The sequence below is a fragment of the Leucoraja erinacea genome, chromosome 9 (genome assembly GCF_028641065.1).
Source record: "Leucoraja erinacea ecotype New England chromosome 9, Leri_hhj_1, whole genome shotgun sequence".
In the NCBI taxonomy this organism is placed as follows: domain Eukaryota; kingdom Metazoa; phylum Chordata; class Chondrichthyes; order Rajiformes; family Rajidae; genus Leucoraja; species Leucoraja erinaceus.
The window spans coordinates 28,283,921-28,304,144 of NC_073385.1; the positions used below are offsets into that span (position 1 = coordinate 28,283,921).

Consider the following 20,224-nt stretch of genomic DNA (forward strand, 5'->3'; position numbering starts at 1 on the left):
TTCAGATGAGGCAGAGGTTCACTTGCACCATGCACGTGCCATATGTAATTACTCAGGGTAGGCACTAGGCAGTCAGTCAACTTTTAAAAACCATAAAATCTGCGCATGAGCAGAAAAATGTAAAACCGCTCATGCACGGTCCTGTAGGCAGTCAACTTTTTAAAAATCTTAAAAACTGCGCATGCACAGCGCGCAATCAACGGTGCAAAGGCAGAATTTCAGCTGCCTTTATTGTCCGTTGTAAGTGAAGTCTTGAAGCAGCATCCACAGCTCGTGAGTTGAACATAGTTACGTGTATTATATGTACTGCGGATGAAAGACACTGGAGAATTATGCCTACCTAATATCGATTGTTAAAATAATAACCATTTAATAATAAATACTGAATTTAGTAAATGACTTGGAAATCTTTACTATTTATATTTAATAATTACCTTTGTATAATTTTAGTCAGGGTAGGCACTGCCTACCTTGCATACCCTGATGGCACGTGCACCTCCTCCAACCGCATTTACTGTATCCGCTGTTCCAGGTGTCAATTTTTGTACATCGCTGAGACCAAGTGCAGGCTCTGCGATCGTTTCGCTGAACACCTCCGCTCAGTCCGCCTTAACCTACCAGTTGCTCAGCACTTTAACACCCCCTCCCATTCCCAATCTGACCTCACCGTCCTAGGCCTCCTCCATTGTCAGAGTGAGGTCCAGCGCAAATTGGAGGAACAGCTCCTCATATTTTGATTGGGTAGCTTACACCCCAGCAGTATGAACATTGACTCCTCTAGCTTCAAATAGCCCTTGTTTTCCTTCCCTCTCTCTCCATCCCATCCCCCTCCCCAGTTCTCCCATCATGTACTCTCTCCGACTACATTCTATCTCTGTCCCACCCACTCCCCTGACATCAGTCTGAAGAAGCGTCTTGAAACATCACCCATTCCCCCTCTCCAGAGAGGCTGCCTGTCCCGCTGAGTTACTCCAGCATTTTGTGTCACCCTTTGATTTCTATTGTTGCAGCCCGCCCTCGTGTGTGATTGACTGTCGGATACACCAACCAGAGGCCAACATTTCGTCGGAGGCGGGACGGCAGGTTGTTTTCCATTGTTGCAGGCCGCCCCTGTCTGATTGACTGCAGGCGTCACCAATCAGAGACCATTGCGCAATAGGGGGCGGGACGCATGGCTGATTGACGGTCAGATTCACCAATCAGTGACAAGTGCAGGGCAGGGGGCGTGACGTCAGCCTGTATTCTGCTCCAGCCCGCTCACGTATGCGATTGGCCTCTGAGCCAATCAGGGGCTTTAAGGCGGGAGGGGGCGGGCCGCCAGCCTGCGTTTTGTTACAGCTGATGTAGCTGGCGGACGCGCGGATGGAGGTGGCTGCGCAGTAGTTACCGCAGCACCAAGTGCTCCATACCCCCACCACCATGTCCCTGCAGCGCTCCGCTCCCTCTTCTTGGCTGACGGCGGCTCCCGACAGGCCGATGCAGGCTGCCGTGCCTCCCTCAGTGGAGCTGGGCTTGACCGTGGTCTACACCGCTCTCTACTCCCTGCTCTTCCTCTTCGTGTACCTGCAGCTCTGGCTGGTCCTGCACTACAAGCACAAGCGCTTCAGTTACCAGACTGTGTTTCTGTTTCTCTGTTTGCTATGGGCCGGCTTGAGGACTACCCTGTTTTCGTTTTACTTTAAAAATTGTGTCCAAGCCAATCAACTGGAGCCTTTGCCTTACTGGCTGCTGTATTGTTTCCCTGTATGTTTGCAGTTCTTCACCTTGTGTCTGCTAAATCTTTATTTTGCACAGGTACGTTGATAGCAAGGAAAAGTTTAAAAATAGAAATTGATTTCAATATCAATTTTGTATGTATTTGACTGATAATTGTCACTGTATTCTCCAGAGACCACAGCGCATTAGCCAAACCGCTGATGTCTTTGTCCTTGTTAATACAGAGATAACAGCCGGCCCTGCTTGTTCTATGATGTAAATCAGATTGTATCATACCGATTTCAACTGTCCTAATTCATGAGACAAATGTAGATGGCGGTGATAGAGATTTGACAGTCTTGTTTTGTTCTGGTGATATTTGAGTCCTAACCTTAGAAAAAAACAGTTGCAACCGGGTCATTCTGATGTTGGATAAATACTACTTATGGCGTTTATTGCTTTTACTGCCTCTTGGTTTCAATGCAGCGCTCGACTGTTTAATGCAAAACATTTTTTGTCAGTTGCATGTTTTTTTTCCTCCATTCCAATGATTGCTAGAAATCCTGATCACATAATTTCCCAAAGATGATAGAATGGTCATTCGTAAATCTGATGGTATATTAATTTGTAACTACTTTAATCCAAGCAATTAATCGTGTCGTATCACGAATAAAGCGATTGAGTTGCAGGTGTTAAACTTTAGCGAAGGCTTTGGTGGAGCAAACTGTTTTACAAACCGAATTCAATCCAGGCTTCTGGTATCTATTTATTCAGTACTATCAATTCCGTCCTACAACAATGCAAAACCTTTATTTTAATGCTACACGAGTATTAATGTTATCATGAAGTTGTAGATATAATCACTGTTTTTAAAGTGCATTCGGAAATACATTTGGTATCCGATTTGTGTCAACGGATTGATGTTGAGGAAATTGATTTGTAGAGGCAACAACTTCGGCGTGGGGGCATTGCACAACAGGCCACTGGTGTTTGTGATCCCCACATGAGCCTTAAACTTCTGCCCTAACTGGTTGGTTTCAAAAACATTGCGTAAAATGTCAACATGATCAGATACAGATATTAAACTTCAGGATTGCATAGTGTTACGAAATTGTGTGCTTTCTACGTAATTTGTAAATATTTCCAATGCTATACAGAACTGGCATAAGTTTTCATTATACACCATTCCCACTGAACTGCCCAAGTTATGTTGATGCAATAATTTCAGTATGTCTTTACTTTTCACTGACAGCAAATGTATGCAAATAGTTGCTATTATCCACTTGATCCAGCATTATTTGTGCTATATTGCTTTGACCCTAGTGTCTGTCTAGACCCCCTTATCTTGCTCCTTGTCATGTCCTCCATGCTGGTGTCTTCCTCAAAATTATGAAATGTTGTAATTCTCTGCCCTAGAGATCATTGGGTCATTGCATGCTTTCAAGGCTAACAGATTTTTGGACTATAGTAGAATAAAAGGTTGTGGGGATGAGGGAGGAAGATAGTTGAGATTGGTCTTGATCAGCTCTATTCATGCTGGAGCAGGCACAATACCTTTTTCACATCCTCCTGCTTCACGAGATCAGTGTGTGTACTTGAGAGATATTGGGGCTTAAAAATATGAAGTTGTTACCTTCTGAATAATGACTTGTAATTTTGATTGTACCACAGAAATTTGATACAAGAAACAATGAATTTCTTACTTGCTGCAATTTTATAGGGCCATTAAAGCAATAACACAGACAAATGTATATAATCATACAATAAACGATTAATCAATAATATTACATAACCAGTCTGAAGTCTGTAGTGCAACCAAAATAATGTTCATAGAAGAATACCATTGCTGAAGTTAGTGTTGTGAAGTGTTCAGGAGCCTGATGGTTGTTGGGAAGAAGTTATTATTGAACCTGGAGGTCACAATTTTCAGGCTTGTACCACCTTCTTGGTGGTAGTCACGAGATGACTAAGGTACTGGAAGAGAGAAGGTGGGTGACGGTGAGAAGGGAGGGAAACATGGAATGCAAACGTCCCCAGGTGATGTACCTCTTGTGAACAGGTTCACCCACTTAGAAGCTGTCGGGACAGAAGACGTTATCACACTGAGCGGCGGTCTGGCTTGCGAAGCAAAAAGGGCTGTTGAGCCAAAAGCAAAGAGGCCAACATCAGACAACGCCATTGTAGTTGGAGACTCCATTGTGGTACAGACGGGGGTTTCTGCAGGAACAGACGGGATTCGAGGATGGTGTGCTTCCTTCCTGGAGCCAGGCACCAGGATGTCGCGGACAGAGTGCAGAAAATCCTCAAGGGCGAAGGTGAACAGCCGGACGTGATAGTGCATGTCGGCACAAACGATGCCGGAAAGAAGGGGATGAATATTCTGCAACGATACTTTAGAGAGCTTGGAAAAATGCTGAAAAGCAGAACCTCCAGGGTGGTTATCTACGGTTTTCTTCCAGTTCCTCGTACTGGCGAGAGCAGGAATGGAGATACGGGACCTGAATGTGTGGCTGAGGAACTGGTGCACGGGGCAGGGATTTAGATTCTTAGACCACTGGGATCTGTTTTGGAGTATGGGGGAACTGTACAAAAGGGACGGATTGTATCTTAACAGGTGGGGGACCAGCATTCTGGCAGGCAGGCTTGCCACTGCTACACGGGTGGTTTTAAGCTGAATAAGGGTGGTGGGGTGTCAAATGTGATAGTCGACGATGGAGTTAAAGGGAGATAGAGTGAAGGGATAGTTAATGATCCCAGAATTAACGGGAAATGAAGCTCACAAAGGGATAGGAGAGTATGGTCAAGTGTAATAGGGATCGATGTGTAAGGTGAGATGCGTAAGTAATTAAAAATGTTGTATATGAATGCACGAAGTACAAGAAGTAAAGTAGATGAGTTTGAGGTTCAGTTAGAGATTGGTAGATATGACATGGTGAGGATTACTGAGACGTGGCTGCAGGAGGATCGGGCTTGGGAACTTATGTTCAGGTTTATACAACCTATAGAAAGGACAGGCAGGTGGGCAGAGGAGGGGAGTAGCTCTGCTGGTGAGGGATGGAATTCAGTCCCTTGCGAGGGAAGACATAGGGACTGACGAGGTAGAGTCACTGGGTTGAGGAATTGTAAAGGCAAGAAGACACTAATTGGTGTTATCTACAGACCCCTAAATAGTAGCCCGGATGTAGGGTGTAAGTTGCAGCAGGAGTTAAAACTGGCATGTAACAAAGTTAATGCCACAATGGTGATGGGGGATTTCAATATGCAGGTAGACTGGGAAAATCAGGTTGGTTGAGGACCCCAAGAAAGAGAATTTGTAGAATGCCTCCGAGATGGGTTCTTAGAGCAGCTTGTAATGGAGCAGACCAGAGAAAAGTCAATTCTGGATATAGTGTAGTCCAATGAACCAGATATGATAAGAGAACTCGAGGTAAAGGAGGTAGTGATCATAATATGATTGGTTTTAATCTGCAATTTGAGAAGGAGAAGGTTAAATCAGAAGTGTCAGTGACGCAGTTGAACAAAGGGGTCTATGAAGGCATGAGAGGGGGGCTGGCCAAGGTAGACTGGAAAGGGATCCTAGCAGGAATGACAGTGGAACAGCAATGGCAGGAATTTCTGGGCATAATCTGGAAGGCGCAGGATCATTTCATTCCAAAAAGGAAGAGAGATTCTATGGGGAGTAGAGGGCAACCGTGGCTGACAAGAGAAGTTAGGGATAGAATAAAACTAAAAGAAAAGATGTATAACTCAGCGAAGAGTAGCTGGAAGACAGAGGATTGGAAAACTTTCATAGGACAACAGAAGGAAACAAAACGGGCAATACGGGCTGAAAAGATGAAGTATGAAGGGAAGCTGGCTAGGAATATAAAGAAGGACAGTAAAAGTTTAGATATGTTAAGGGAAAAAGAGTAGCAAAGTCAAATGTGGGTCCCTTGAAGGCAGACACGGGTGAAATTATTATGGGCAACAAGGAAATGGCAGAAGATTTGAATAGGTACTTCGGACCTGTCTTCACTAAGGAACACACAAACAATCTCCCAGATGTACTGGAGGACAGAGGATCTAAGGGGGTAGAGGAACTGAAAGAAATTTTCATTAGGTGAGAAATAGTATTGGGTAGGCTAATGGGACTGAAGGATGATAAATCCCCTGGGCTTGATTGTCTGCATCCCAGGGTCCTCAGGGAGGTGGCTCTAGAAACAGTGGACGCATTGGTGATCATTTTCCAATATTCAATAGATTCCAGATCAGTTCCTGTGGATTGGAGGATAGCTAATGTTATCCCTCTTTTCAAGAAAGGAGCGAGAGAGAAAACGGGGAATTGCAGACCAGTTAGCCTGACTTCGGTGTTGGGAAAGATGCTGGAGTCAATTATTAAAGGGGTAATAATGGGGCATTTGGATAGCAGTAAAAGGATTAGTCCAAGTCAACATCGATTTATGAAAGGGAAATCATGCTTGACTATCTTCTGGAATTTTTTGAGGATGTGACAAGTAAAATGGATGAAGGGGTGCCAGTGGATATAGTTTATCTAGACTTTCAGAAAGCCTTTGATAAGGTCCCGCACGGGAGACTGGTGACTAAAATTAGAGCACATGGTATTGGGGGTAGGGTGGTGACATGGATAGAAAATTGGTTAGCAGACCGGAAGCAAAGAGTAGGAGTGAACTGGTCCTTTTCAGAATGGCAGGCAGTGGCGAGTGGAGTGCCGCAAGGCTTGGTGTTGGGTCACAACTGTATACCATATATATTTGGAAGTGCAAAACTAGCAAGTTAACGGATGACACAAAGCTGGGTGGCAGTGTGAACTGTGAAGAGGATGTTAGGAGGTTGCAGGGTGACCTGGACAGGTTCAGTGAGTGGGCAGGTGCGTGGCAGTATAATACAGATAAATGTGAGGTTATCCACTTTTGCGGCAAAAACAAGGGGGCAGATTATTATCTCAATGGGGTTAAGTTAGGTAAGGGGGAGGTGCAGAGAGACCTGGGCGTCCTTGTACACCAGTCACTGAAAGTTGGCTTACAGGTACAGCAGGCAGTGAAGAAAGCTAATGGAATGTTGGCCTTCATAACAAGAGGATTTCAGTATAGGAGTAAAGAGGTTCTTCTGCAGTTGTATAGGGCTCTGGTGAGACCACATCTGGAGTATTGTGTACAGTTTTGGTCTCCTAATTTGAGGAAGGACATCCTTGTGATTAAGGCAGTGCAGCATAAATTCACGAGATTGATCCCTAGGGTGGCAGGACTGTCATATGAGGAAAGATTGAAAAGACTAGGCTTGTATTCACTGAAGTTTAGAAGGATGAGAGGGTATCATATAGAAACTTATAAAATTATAAAAGATTCAGATTCAGATTCAATTTTAATTGTCATTGTCAGTGTACAGTACAGAGACAACGAAATGCATTCCTTCGGACTGGAAAAAGGACTGGACAAGCTAGATGCAGGAAACATTTTCCCAATGTGGGGCGAGTCCAGAACCAGGGGCCACAGTCTTAGAATAAAGGGATCATTTAAGACTGAGGTGAAAAAAACTTTTTCACCCAGAGAGTTGTAAATTTATGGAATTCCCTGCCACAGAGGGCAGTGGATGCCAAGTCACTGGATGGATTTAAGAGAGAGTTAGATAGAGCTCTAGGGGCTAGTGGAGTCGGGGGATATGGGGAGAAGGCAGGCATGGGTTATTGATGGGGACAATCAGCCATGATCACAATGAATGGCAGTGCTGGCTCGAAGGGTCGAATAGCCTCCTCCTGCACCTATTTTCTATGTTTCTATGAGTGTGGGCTGTGTGGTGTGGATCTTTGTTGAAATAGGCTGTCTTTTAGAGGCAGAGCCACCTGTTGATCCTTTTGATAGTGGGGAGATCAGTACCTGTGATGGTAGACAAAAATGCTGGAGAAACTCAGCGGGTGAGGCAGCATCTATGGAGCGAAGGAAATTGGCAAAGTTTCGGGCCGAAACCCTTCTTCAGACTGCTGTGAGGGTGGGGGGGGGCAGGAAGAAGAAAGGAAGAAGAGAAGCCAGAGGGCTAGAGAGCTGAGAAGGGGAGGAGACTGTAAGGACTACCTGAAATTAGAGGTCAATATTCATGCCGCTAGGGTACAAACTGCTCAAGCAAAATATGAGATGCTACTCCTCCAATTGCACCTCATATTTCACTTGGGCAGTTTGTACCCCAGCGGTATGAACATTGACCTCTAATTTCAGGTAGTCCTTACTTTCTCCTCCCCTTTTCCGCTCTCCCTCTAGCCCTCTGGCTCCTCCTCTTCCTTTCATCTTCCCGACCCCCCCCCCCCCCCCACCCTGACATCAGTCTGAACAAGGGTTTTGGCCCGAAACGTTGCCTATTTCCTTCGTTCTATAGATGCTGCCTCACCCGCTGAGTTTTCCAGCATTTTTGTCTGCCTTCGATTGTCCAGCATCTGCAGTTCCTTCTTAAACACATGGACTGGGTAATGTCAACCACTCTACAGCTTCCTTCATTTCTGGGCAATCGAGTTGCCAAACCAGGTCATGATGTGACCAACCAGAATATTCTCTTTTGTACGTGTAGAAATCCAATAGCATATTTGGCAACAGACCAAATCTCCTCAATCTTCCAATAAAGTAGAGGGATTGATGAGCTTTCTTTGTGATTGCATCAATGTACTGGGCCCCAGGCAGGTCAATGTTGTTGTTCTGGCACCATTTAAACAGAATGTCAATCTCCACCCTGTGACTCATCATTACCTGTAATTAGTCCAACAATGGCAGTATCATTGTTGCGATATCATTGGTGAATTTAAAGATGACGTTGGAGCTGAGCTTGGCTACACAGCCATGGGTACAGAGTGAGCAAACCAGGGCCAAAGCCCTGAGGTGCTCCTGTGCTGATGATTATCGAGGAGGAAATTTGCCAATTTGTACGATTGTGGTTCAGTCAATGAGAAAGTCGAGGACCTCTTGCTAAGGTGCTAATGGTGGCTTCAAGTATATTATTAAAGCAATAGTTTGAATCTTGAATCCTTACGGGGTGATGGACTAAATTCACGTTTGACTTGTAAGCCTCTAAAACTATTAAAAGATTAACTATTTGAAATTAAATATTTGAAAACTATTGAAATTATATCAAATTGTTTCAAATACCTCTGATCTGGGGTGGGGGAAGCAAAACCCATATATGACTTTTTGCTTACAGCTTCAAAAAGGATACAATATAATACGATAAGTTGTAAACCTTGCATTGAAAATAACCAGGAAACGTGCTGCTCTAAAGTTTAGCTATAAACATTCCATCACATATTAAAACGGATGCAATTTAAAATATATAATACCCTGGAAGATTACTAATATCAAAATATTTAAAGTAGAAAAGTTACTTTCAATGGATTTTGATTTCACTATATCATATAGCTTAGCTTTCCTATTGGTAGTTGTAGTGCCATCAGCTCTGATGACGGAGCATTTGACGGAACTGTGAACTTGATGAATAGTGGAAGGTGTGGATAGAGTGGATGTGGAGAGGATGTTTCCACTAGTGGGAGAATCTAGGACTAAAGGTCATAGCCTCAGAATTAAAGGGCATTCCTTTAGGAAGGAGATAGGAAGAACTTTTTTAGTCAGAGGGTGGTGAACCTGTGGAATGCTGCCACAAAAGGCTGTGGAGGCCAAGCCAATGGATATTTTTAAGGCAGAGATAGATTCCTGACTAATACGGGTGCCAGGGGTTATGGGGAAAGCCAGGAGAATGGGGTTAGGAGGGAGATAGATCAGCCACGATTGAATGGTGAAAAAGATTTGATGTGCCAAATGGTCCAATTCTGCTCCTATCACCTATGACCTTAATTAACTGAATAGGCATATTTATCCTGAAGATGAACACAAAATGCTGGGATGACTTAGTGGGATGGGCTGCATCTTTGGAGAGAAGGAATGGGTGACATTATATATTGAGACCCTTCTTCAGACTCGGTCTCGCTCAGCTATTGAGTTACTCCAGCATTTTGTGTCTATCTTCGGTGTAAACCAGCATCTGTAGTTCCTTCCTACACAGGCTTATTTATCCTGTTCACATTGTTTTTTCTGATTTTTCTCTCAGAACCAGAAAACCTTTCCTCCAAGTCTACAAAATGAAGAGTTTTAAACTCTATATTGCTAATTGCTGAACGATTTGTTTCTGTAAAAGTGTGTGTTTTTGATTAAATATTTCTACACTTGCACCCTTATCAATTAGTATATTTCTGAAGGGTGGGAGAACAAGTGGAAAATAAAAATATTTTCCCTGGAAAATGGTTAGGATAAAATAACTTACTTTGGTCAATTTTGTTATCATTTTTCTTAAGCTTGTGCTGAGAATTTTTTTTTTTAAAAAAAAAAAAAAAAAAAAAAAAAAAGTAATTTCCCCAAATCTCATTTGGACAGACATTTCTTGAAAATCAACTGCAACTATTCAGAGGCATTCCATGGCCTCTATTCTCAGTTAATTAAAAATCCATAACCTTTCCAACTCATTTAGTTCAGATAGAATTTTATTTTGTAGACACGAGACGCTTGTGATTGAAATGGCCACAAAGCCAACCTTCAGAAGAAATCCTGTTGATATGATCTCCACGGCTGTGGAGAGATTGCTTATCTAAACATTGAATGTCCGTATCAAATGTGGATGGTTGGAATAAATAGGGGGGAAAACTAATTTGTATTCTGATTTGAAAGCTGCATGAAAACTACAAGTCACTGGTCTTTAAAATTGTTCAAATCAAAGTGCCACTGGTTATTGGCTCTCGTGAGTTGCATTTCTAAATGGTTTCAAAGTAAATATTGTTTATCATTAACTGTAACTTGTGTAACTGATTAAGACATTGCCAAATTCATTGTAGACTTGGTGCATAATGCAAAGCATTGTTTCATTAACCTCCTAAGGGTAACCATTCAAGGATAATTAAGCCAAGGATGGCTCCTATAAGTAGACTGGCTGCAGTGAAGGAAATAGTTTTCTGGCTAGACGTTTCGCTCTAGTGTCTAAATTGCAATCGTTCTTGCTTGTGAAATCTGGCTTAGCAAAATGAAATGTTGCATTGCCCTCTGCCCTCTGTCAATTTGAAGTTGAAAGCAGTTTCTGCCCCTTCTCCACTGTATGTTGTCTTGAGATCTAGATCTGTCGGTGCTGGCTCGAAGGGCTGAATGACCTCCTCTTGCACCTTTTTTCTATGTTTCTAGATGTACTCTAACAGAATCATCATTTATTTGCCATCCCTCTCCCACCAAACCCATGTACATTGGGCCAAACGTTTACATTGAGCAAACTGTTTAATACATTGGGTGGTACTGCTGGTAGAGCTGCTGCCTCGCAGTACTAGTGTCCCAGGTTCGGTCTTGAACTCTGCTGCTGTTTATGTAGAGTTTGCATGATTTTCCTGTGACCATGTAGGTAGCCTCCAGTTGTTCCTCCCACATCCCAAATAGTTTTAGGTTTATAGGTTAATTATTCTCTGTAAAATGCCCTTGGTGTGTCAGGAGTGGATGCAACAGTGAGATAACATAGAACTAGTGTGAACTGGTGATCAATGATTTGCGTGGGCTGAAGGACCTGTTCCCTGCTGTATCTTTAAACTAAAACATTCTCACTGTAGCAGGTAAATGCTATGAGTTTCAGCTATTCGGGTCAACAATTAATTTTGTCCGTATTTTGAAAAACGGATGCAAAATGTTATCGTCCTTCAGGAGAAATGCATGCCAAGACGTGAGGATGGAGCTGATCAGAGTTGGAGAGAAAAGGCAAGCATTTGTACTGCATACATAACATAAGGAATTATTAAACTATTTTGTTGTACAACTATGCAGAAACGTCAGTGCATTTGAACAGATTTTAAATCTAAATCACCCCCATCATTCCTGCTTCTCTCCTCTCCCACTGGGCAGAAGATACAAACGCTTGTTAGCACGTACCACCAGGTGGAGGAAAGCTTCTTCCTGTTATCAAACTACTGAACAGAATTCCAAGTCGCTAGGGTCTAGTCCCAATCTTCCAACTGACCTCATTGTGGACTTGGACTTTTTCTTTGTAACTATAAACTGCAACACTATATTCTGCACTATGGTATTTTTCTCATTTTCCTCTTTTTCCTATCTGGTGTACTTGTGTATAGATTGATTACACTCATGTATTATTAGAAACATCTCAATCCAAAACATCGCCTATCCATGTTGCCCAGAGATGCTGCCTGACTGGCTAAGTTACTCTAGCATGTTTTTTGGCCTGTTTTATGATTTGATTTGATTTGACTGGATAGTATGTAAACAAAACATTTCACTGTATCTTGGTACACAACCATAATGAACCATATCAATCAATGTTTTAAATACGTTGCAAATTGCTGATGAGCTGATTAAGGAAGCAATTTGTGCCATTGAGTGGTTTTAGCTTTAAATATTAATTCATAAATTATGTTTGTAGTTTTGATTCTTTGAGTTCACGGATTGGATTGTCCTCAATCCTGTAAATGTGTTTTGTTTTCTTGGTCCTCCAAAATATTCCAAATGGAATTTGAACTGGAGGTGGAAATTTAAAAAATATTTTTTTTGGAATGTTATTTGGTGATTATGGAGAAGACAGTAAAGGGGGCCTGAAGGCTGATCTGTTGTTTGTTCATCACTTATGAGGGTTTTTTTGGTATTTGTTGATGCCTTTGAATAAATCATTGACACCAATAGAAACATTGGATTCTCAGACCTGCAGGAATTGTTGTACAGGTGCACAACCTTTTATCCGGTGTTCCGAAAAACTCCGAAAACCGGCCATTTTTCCCCAGGATGTCGTCTGCACACCAAAGCTCGCGTTTGGCGCCAAACTTGACCCGAAACGACCCACGGTCAACCCAGGTCTGTACTACTGTAGTGGCTGCCTCCTCCCCGGAGACCGGGGAGACACTTAAACAGAAATCATGCTGACTTTCAGAAGGGGTAAACTTTAATTCTTAGTCCCCTACCTGGTCGGAGAGGCGGGGTGTGGTCAATGCCTTACCGGGTCGCCGTGCAGTAAGCTCCGCAGCGCTGTGGCCGCCAGCTGGGGCTGCGGGCGTCCGGCCGCGGGCGGCGCCGGTTGTAGCTGGCAACTCTACCCCTGGCTGCGAGGCGCTCCAAATCCACCGCCGCCCGCGGCCGGACGCCCGCAGCCCCAGCTCCGAGAATGTTGGGAGTCGGCGGCGTCGCAGTGCTGGGATACCAGCGGGGAGCGGGCAATGCCTTACCAGGTCACCGTGCAGTAAGCTCCAGAGCGCTGTGGCCGCCGACTCCCGACATTCGCGGAGCTGGGGCTGCGGGCGTCCGGCCGCGGGCGACGCTGGATTTGGAGCGCCTCGCAGTCAGGGGTAGAGTTGCCGGGGTCGGAGCTCCAACCGGCGCCGCCCGCGGCCGGACAGAGCCCCCAGCTCCGCGATGTTGGGAGCCGCCGACCAGGTAGGGGACTAAGAATTAAAGTTTCCCCCTTCACACCCCACCACCACATAAAATCCCTCCAAACTAACTGACTTAACATTTATGCAATGAATTACAATGATTCCCCGGTCTCCGGGGAGGAGGCAGCTGCTCGAGACTTTTCAAGCCGCCCGCGCTACCTACCTAATCTACGCTAAAAATCTTCCATTAGGAAATCCGAAAATGTCTGAAATCCGACAAGTGTCTGGTCCCAAGGCTTTCGGATAAAAGGTTGTGCACCTGTACTGTTAATTTCTTCAATTCGGAAGCTGACTACGCAGAATCACAAAGATTTTATCTCCTGATGTTGCTCATTTGTCTGAATTAGTTAGTCGCAGAATTTGGAGCTTTTAAACTATCATGTGCTATTTAACATCAATATCGATCCATGCTTATTTAATTAGCTAATTAAATTATTGTAACATTGATTATTATATATTTACTAGACCAAATGCGGACCCATTGGGCCCGCTCCCCTAATGCAATATTCCACCATACTGCGCATTCGCGGCTGCCACGTTCGAAGTTGTGCCGTTGTCGGCAGAAATTAAGTTAAAGTTAATAAATTAAAATGAGGACCTGTGGAGGCGTTTGTAAAATAGAAGGAAACTTACCCGTGAAGCCGTTGTGTCCCCATTGTGAGGACAGGCAAGTACAGGCGAAAGGGAAAAAAGAATGGCGATCTCAAAATCTGGAAAGGGCCCAATTGCGCAGGCGTGGCTGAGGAGTTTGCGTTGTGACGCCAGAGATCACCATTGTGAGGCGCCGGGGAACTCTCCCCCAACTGCGTATGCGCGGATGGGGGCGCTGTTTTAAGTTATTTTAAGTTTTAAATACCCGTGGAGCGGTTAGGTCCCCGTTATGAGGCCAGACAAGTACACGCGGAAAAAAAACATGGCTATTTAAAAAGAAAAATAACAAAACTTGGGGTCCCATTGTGATGTCATTGTGTTGTCGAATGCAGCTGACAGGCAGGGCATGTGGAAAAGTGGTTTGAAAAGTGTTTTCTGTTAAGTTTAAAATGTCAATAACTTGTAAAATATAACATCAATCTGAACAAAACTTGGTACTGCACATTGCAGGACAATGGCGAGTAAGGTGTGCCAAAATTGTAGTGCTATCATGTACCGTTTTGGCAGTGTTTCCAGAACTTACACACACACACACACACACACGCGCGCATATATACGGACAAACAAACAAGATGAGTTTTAGTAATACACCAGACCAGGTGCAGACCCATTGGGTCTGCTCTCCCAACACGCCGTTTTTTTACCCGTAGCCCCCATGGGAGGCATGGTCCTCCAAATCAATCCGTTCCCGAACATAAGATTCCAGCACTCCCCTGCCTCCCTCAGCAGTGGGCTTTAAAAAAAATTCCAATTGCACTTGCCCTGCATGTTGCAATAGCAATTTGCCCTCCCCCCTCCTGTGAGGTGAAAAGTTCAGAGTGTTCCTGTGTCACAACATTGTATCAGAGTGTGTTGGAAGCTGACAGGAATGTTTTTCACAGTAAATATCTTGTGAAAGGTGGCATGTTTAGAGTCTTAATTGTGAATAACGGTAAAATTGGATGAAATCTTCAGTGAAGCTGATCCCTGCTAGTCGAGCCATTGTGACATCATCAGTTGAAGCTGGTCATTTTAAATTCAGTCTGTTGATTTTTTTAAACTTTAATCAGTAATAAGTCGAAAAATAAAGCATAAAATGTTCAGTGAAGTGGTCTCGGCCTTGAGGGGAAAAATGTTAATCGGAATATGTAAAAATGTAATCATTACCACCTAGTGTTTTTGCGAAGATGTAAAGACAGCCACATATACACACACACATACATGTGTACAAGATCAGAGTTTTAGTATACACTAGACTAAGTGCAGACCCGTTGGGTCTGCTCCCCCAACGCACATCTTCTTTCCCAGTTCTCAACATTGAAGTAAACTTCACTGTGACCTTATTTTTGCCACCCTCTCCAAAAAGCCATTGGGCGGCACAGTAGCTGGTAGAGCTGCTGCCCCAGTGCTGGAGACCCAGGTTTGATCCAAACCTTGGGTGCTGTCTGTGTGGAGTGCGCATGTTCTCCCTTAGACTGCATGGGCTTCTGTCAAGTGCTCTGGTTTCCTCCTATATCCTAAAGACGTGGGGTTTATAGGTTAATTGGGCTCAGTAAAACTGCCCCTGCCCTAATGTGTAGGGAGTGGATGAGAAAATGGGATAACATAGAACTTGTGTAAATGGGTAATCAATGATGGGTGTGGACTCAGTGTGTCAAAGGGCCCATTTTCATGCTGTTTCAATACAATTCAAAGCATGTCCATCTGCACCCCAAGGTTTTGGCCAGCCTTCCAAATCTCTTTTAAAGTCACCCTCCCAATGAATAGCCTTAGTACAGGTGCACAACCTTTTATCAGAAGATCCAAATAACAAAAACCTCCGAATAGCGGACATTTTTTCGGTCCTTGAAGAAAGGTCCTTGAAAACGTTCACCGAGGGCGGCCCGCAGATGTGACAGCGGAACCTCCGGTCGGTCCTCGAAGAAAGGTGAACTAAATCCCCATTCATAAAAGAGAAGGTGAGGGTATATTGCGCGGGAGGGTTAATAATTGACAATATGCTGCTGCCTGCCCGCTGAGTTAAAAAGTTCCCACGGTAGACTCACGATACACAGTGTATCGTGAGTCTTGCGTGGGAACTTTTTAACTCAGCGGGCAGGGCTCAGCAGATTGTCGCTCCCTTCAGTTTCACCCCACCTACACCCCTCTGCTTCCCGGCCATGTGTGTGACCCCTTCCCTCCCCTCTCCAGCTCCCCGCCCATTGTACCGGCGCGGGGGCTTTGCACTGTCTTCACGTCGGCGATGCCAGCATACAATGCCAGTCACCGGAGACGTCAAGACCAATGGGACACTGACCCCCAGGCCCAATGCAAGCACGGAGATCCCAGAGACCCACAGCCAGCAGCAGCCCAGCCCTGTTCCAACTCCAGAGGAAAACTGCAAACTGGCCGGAGATGTCAGGACCACCAGAAGCCGCTCCCCGATGGGCCGCTACGGCGACAAGTGGCAGTTCGCCCACAGCCCGAGCTGTGCCCCCTCATCGGGACACCGACCCCCAGGCCCACTGCAAGCACGGAGATCCCAGATCAGCAACTCCAGCCCAGCCCCGCTCCAACTCCAGAGGAATACGCTCCCCGTATGGGCAGGACGTTCACCGAGGGCGGCCCGCAGAGGTGACAGTGGAACCTCCGGTCGGTCCTGGAAGAAAGGGGAACTAAATCCCCTTCATAAAAGAGGGTATATTGCCCGGGAGGGTATATCGGCTACCTGGAAGAAACCGGACATTTTTTCCAGGTTGTCGTCTGCACACCAAAGCTCACCAAAGCTCACGTTTGGCACCAAACGCACGTCGCCTCTGCTGCACACTGATATAAGAGTGTGAAAATGTCGCCTTAGGCCGCCTAAGGGCATGTAGCCCCGCTAGGGTGACATGAGTGCGAGAGGTGATTCAATGCTGCGGGCACATTTACAAATTCAGGAATTCATTCAACACACTGCATTTCATACAGACATTTATTCTGCAAGAAAAAACGACATTGAAGACTCAAACTCGCGACCGAGGAACTACCGGGATCAAGGCGCAAACTCGCGACCTTACGGATATGAGCCGAGCACTCTACCACTGAGCCAGCCATTAAAATCTAAGCTAAAAAATTTCCATTCCGAAGGCCGACAAATTCCGAATTACGAAAAGTATCTGGTCCCAAGGCTTTCGGATAAAAGGTTGTGCACCTGTAGATGATCTGGAGCATCATCTGCTTTTGTGTGAATGATTATATGTTTCTATGCTATTTAATGCACCTCCTGTTTGTGTTTCTTCCATTATCATCAAGTGCTTTTTTTTGTGTTGCAGGTTATTTTCAAAGCAAAAGCCAAATATTCTCCTGAACTTAATAAATACAAGTAAGTAACAAATAGTTGCAGTAAGGTTTGAGAACATTTGGAAGGAGCATTTATTTTTCTATGCAAGTTGATATCTTTGTGTCACTTCATGAATGGCTTAAATACTCAAACATATAGTTGCAAGTAGCTGAGTATAACCTAAAGGGATGCTTGGCAGGTTTTTATTTTGTAATATAACAGGGCAGTCTATACTCTATTCTCAATAAAGATTTCCAACTGGATGGTTATTAAAAGAAAGCTTTATTCACGACACACCCTTGTGACCTTGTTTTCTAAATTTGATTAATGAAATCGAATCTGCACATAGCAACATGTCCCTAATGCAAATTATATTTACTAAAGCTAACTCAAACTATTGATGTGAGTACAATGAGCATTCTCTAACTAATATTTCTTAATGATTCCAGGATTCCATTAAGACTCGGGTTCTTGTTCGTTAGTGTTCTATTTCTGGTGGTGAACTTCACGTGTGCCGTGATCGTCCAAGGAAATGTGCCAGAAAACCAGCTGAAATGGACTGTGTTTTGCTCGAGTGCTTATCAATGACAGCCTTTTTGTGCTTTGTGCCATTTCGTTAGCAGTGTGCATCTTCAAGATTGCAAAAATGTCATCTGCAAACGTTTACCTTGAATCAAAGGTAAAAGTTATATTATTTCCTCTTCAAACTGAAATGCACTTAAACATTTTACTTAAAATCAGCATCTAATTGTTTGTATCCTAGTTTAAACTTTAATTGCTTAAATATTATTTTAAATAAGAAACTGTTCAGATGTTCATTCAGATTGCTTTACATGTTTTTCCTCTTGTAGCTCTTTAGCAAAGCCCAAAGCGCTGGGGAAACTAAGCGGGTAGGCCAGCATTCATTCCATGGAGGGAATGAACAGATGATGTTTTGGGTTGGGACCCTTCTTCAGACTGATGGAGTCAGACTGAATCGGTCTGAGAAACGGACCTGACCCGAAATGTAATCTTTCCATTCACTCCATGGATGCTGCCTGATCCATTGAGTTCCTCTGGCACTTTGCAGAAGCTGGAATCTTGAGCAAAGCACCGTGTGTCTACATTGCACCTTTCCAGCGTTGATTTGAAATGTACCATTTTAGCGGTGATCAGATTACTCTTGGGATTGATATAGCAGCACACATTTTGAAGACACAAGGGACTGCAAATGTTTTTTGTTTTTTTTAAAGCCATAAAGTGCTGGAGTAACAGTGGGTCATGCAGCATCTCCGTAGAACATGGATAGGTGCCTTTTTGGGTCAGGACATTTTTTAACCCAATTTACTTTATTCCAGTTGATTCAACAGAATACTGCTTCAATATCTGAATTGTCGGTGGTATTCCTGCAAATAATTCTGACTATCACATTGAAAGATTCTTGGTTCGGGCAATAGGTTAAAGGTATTGGGCAAAACATCTGAGGAAGGAATGGACAGGTGTTTTTCAGTTCGGGACCCTTCATCAGAGTCATGCTGCCTGACCCACTGAGTAAACAATATTATTTGGTATCCTGGTTAATAAAGATTTTAAGTTTTCTTGGTTATTTAAAGAAAATGTACAACAATGTTCAGTATCAAATTCCACTGTTTAATTCCCAAGAATTGTGCTCTGATTGCTAGACTATTAATCAATACCCGAAAGTTGCAATAAGGACACCGTTAACGTTGGCAATAACCAACAGGCTGGCAGCATCTGTGGAGAGAGAATGAACATTCAGATCAATGTCCTTCATACTGAACTTGGTAATATTGGTAAAGGAGCCTGTTTTACGTTGCAGACAGTGGTGGTGGAGAGAACTAATGGAATGTCAGCAGTGGGATGAATACCAAGGGAGACCATCTTACAAATGCTGTAGCTCATACAGCAGATGAGAGGAGTCTGAAGAAGGGTTTTGGCCCGAAACATTGCTTATTTCCTTCGCTCCATAGATGCTGATGCACCCGCTGAGTTTCTCCAGCATTTTTGTGTACCTCCGAGAGATGGGACAGGCTTGTTAGTTGCAAATAAATTGTCTACAGGTGGTGGGCATATAAAATAAACGAAGATTGCATAAATGATTTAAAGCTGCGACTGAGCTACAGAACTCTATTTGCTGTGTATCTGAAAAAAGTTTAAGAAAATGAAAATACGCAAAATATCCAGCAGGCCCAGCAGCATCTGTGGAGTGAGAACTGAAATAATGTTGATGACCATGCAGTAGACCTGGCCAGTGGTGATATGGACCAGAATGAATAGGTACATTAAATTATTTGATACAGTGTTGATTCCTGACAGCTGTAGCATGCTGAAGATGATAATGTTCCTTGAGCTTGCATTGGCTTGAGTGGAACTGCGTAGGAGGCCAAAGACCCGAGGTCAGAGTGGGTTGAGGGATTAAAGTGACAGGTCACTTGAAGTTCACGAGTTGGTGTTGCAGCTTGAACAAAGATGCTCTGAATAGCAGTGGTACATCTGCGTTTGGTTCCACTGTTGTAAGCGATAACTACATTCCATATATTAAATCTAGCACATTACATGGGAAGTCCCAGTGAATTGACAGATATCAAAGTATAAACTTGATGGGCATTTAGGTTCTCGACCCGAAACGTCATCCCTTCCTTCCAGAGATGCTGCCTGTTGTCCCGCTGAGTTACTCCAGTTTTTTTGTGTGTATCTACAGTAATAATACTTCTCCATCCTAATCGCCCCTGGCCCTTCTTTCCTTGGCCTCTTGCATTTCTAATATAAGGTCATCTTAACCTGCTCGCGAGATTCAATAGTTTTAGAATAACCACGTTTTCCCACGTTATCAAAGCTGCCCAGTTGCTGATGGAAGGTCAGCTATCCAATCTTCTCTCCCGTTTTCTAGTTCTAGTGCAAAATCATTGATCTAAAATGCTCAGTTTGGTTTACAGACAGCATGGAGATAGGTCCTTCAGCCCACCAAGTCCACACTGATCATCAAGTTCAAGTTATCCCATTTTCCCAGCCACTCCCTACACGCTAGGGACAATTTGGACAATTAACGACAATTAACAAATGGCACCTCTTTTGGGATGTAGGAAGAAACCAGAACACCCAGAGGAAACCCATGTAGTCACAGGGAGAACATACAAACTCCATACTGAGGTCAGGATTCAAGG

The 20,224-nt window shown here is 43.9% G+C and overlaps 1 protein-coding gene across 1 annotated transcript in view; it reads left to right on the forward strand.

The window, feature by feature from the left end:
* The first annotated feature begins 1,304 nt into the window (after positions 1 to 1,304).
* gpr137c (G protein-coupled receptor 137c) overlaps positions 1,305 to 20,224 on the forward strand; it is a 35,110-nt gene continuing 16,190 nt past the window's right edge. The window contains 4 exon segments of the mRNA XM_055640419.1: positions 1,305 to 1,794; positions 17,053 to 17,102; positions 17,510 to 17,578; positions 17,580 to 17,739. Of these exon segments, the coding sequence (XP_055496394.1) occupies positions 1,420 to 1,794; positions 17,053 to 17,102; positions 17,510 to 17,578; positions 17,580 to 17,739 (654 nt within the window). The 5' untranslated portion in view covers positions 1,305 to 1,419.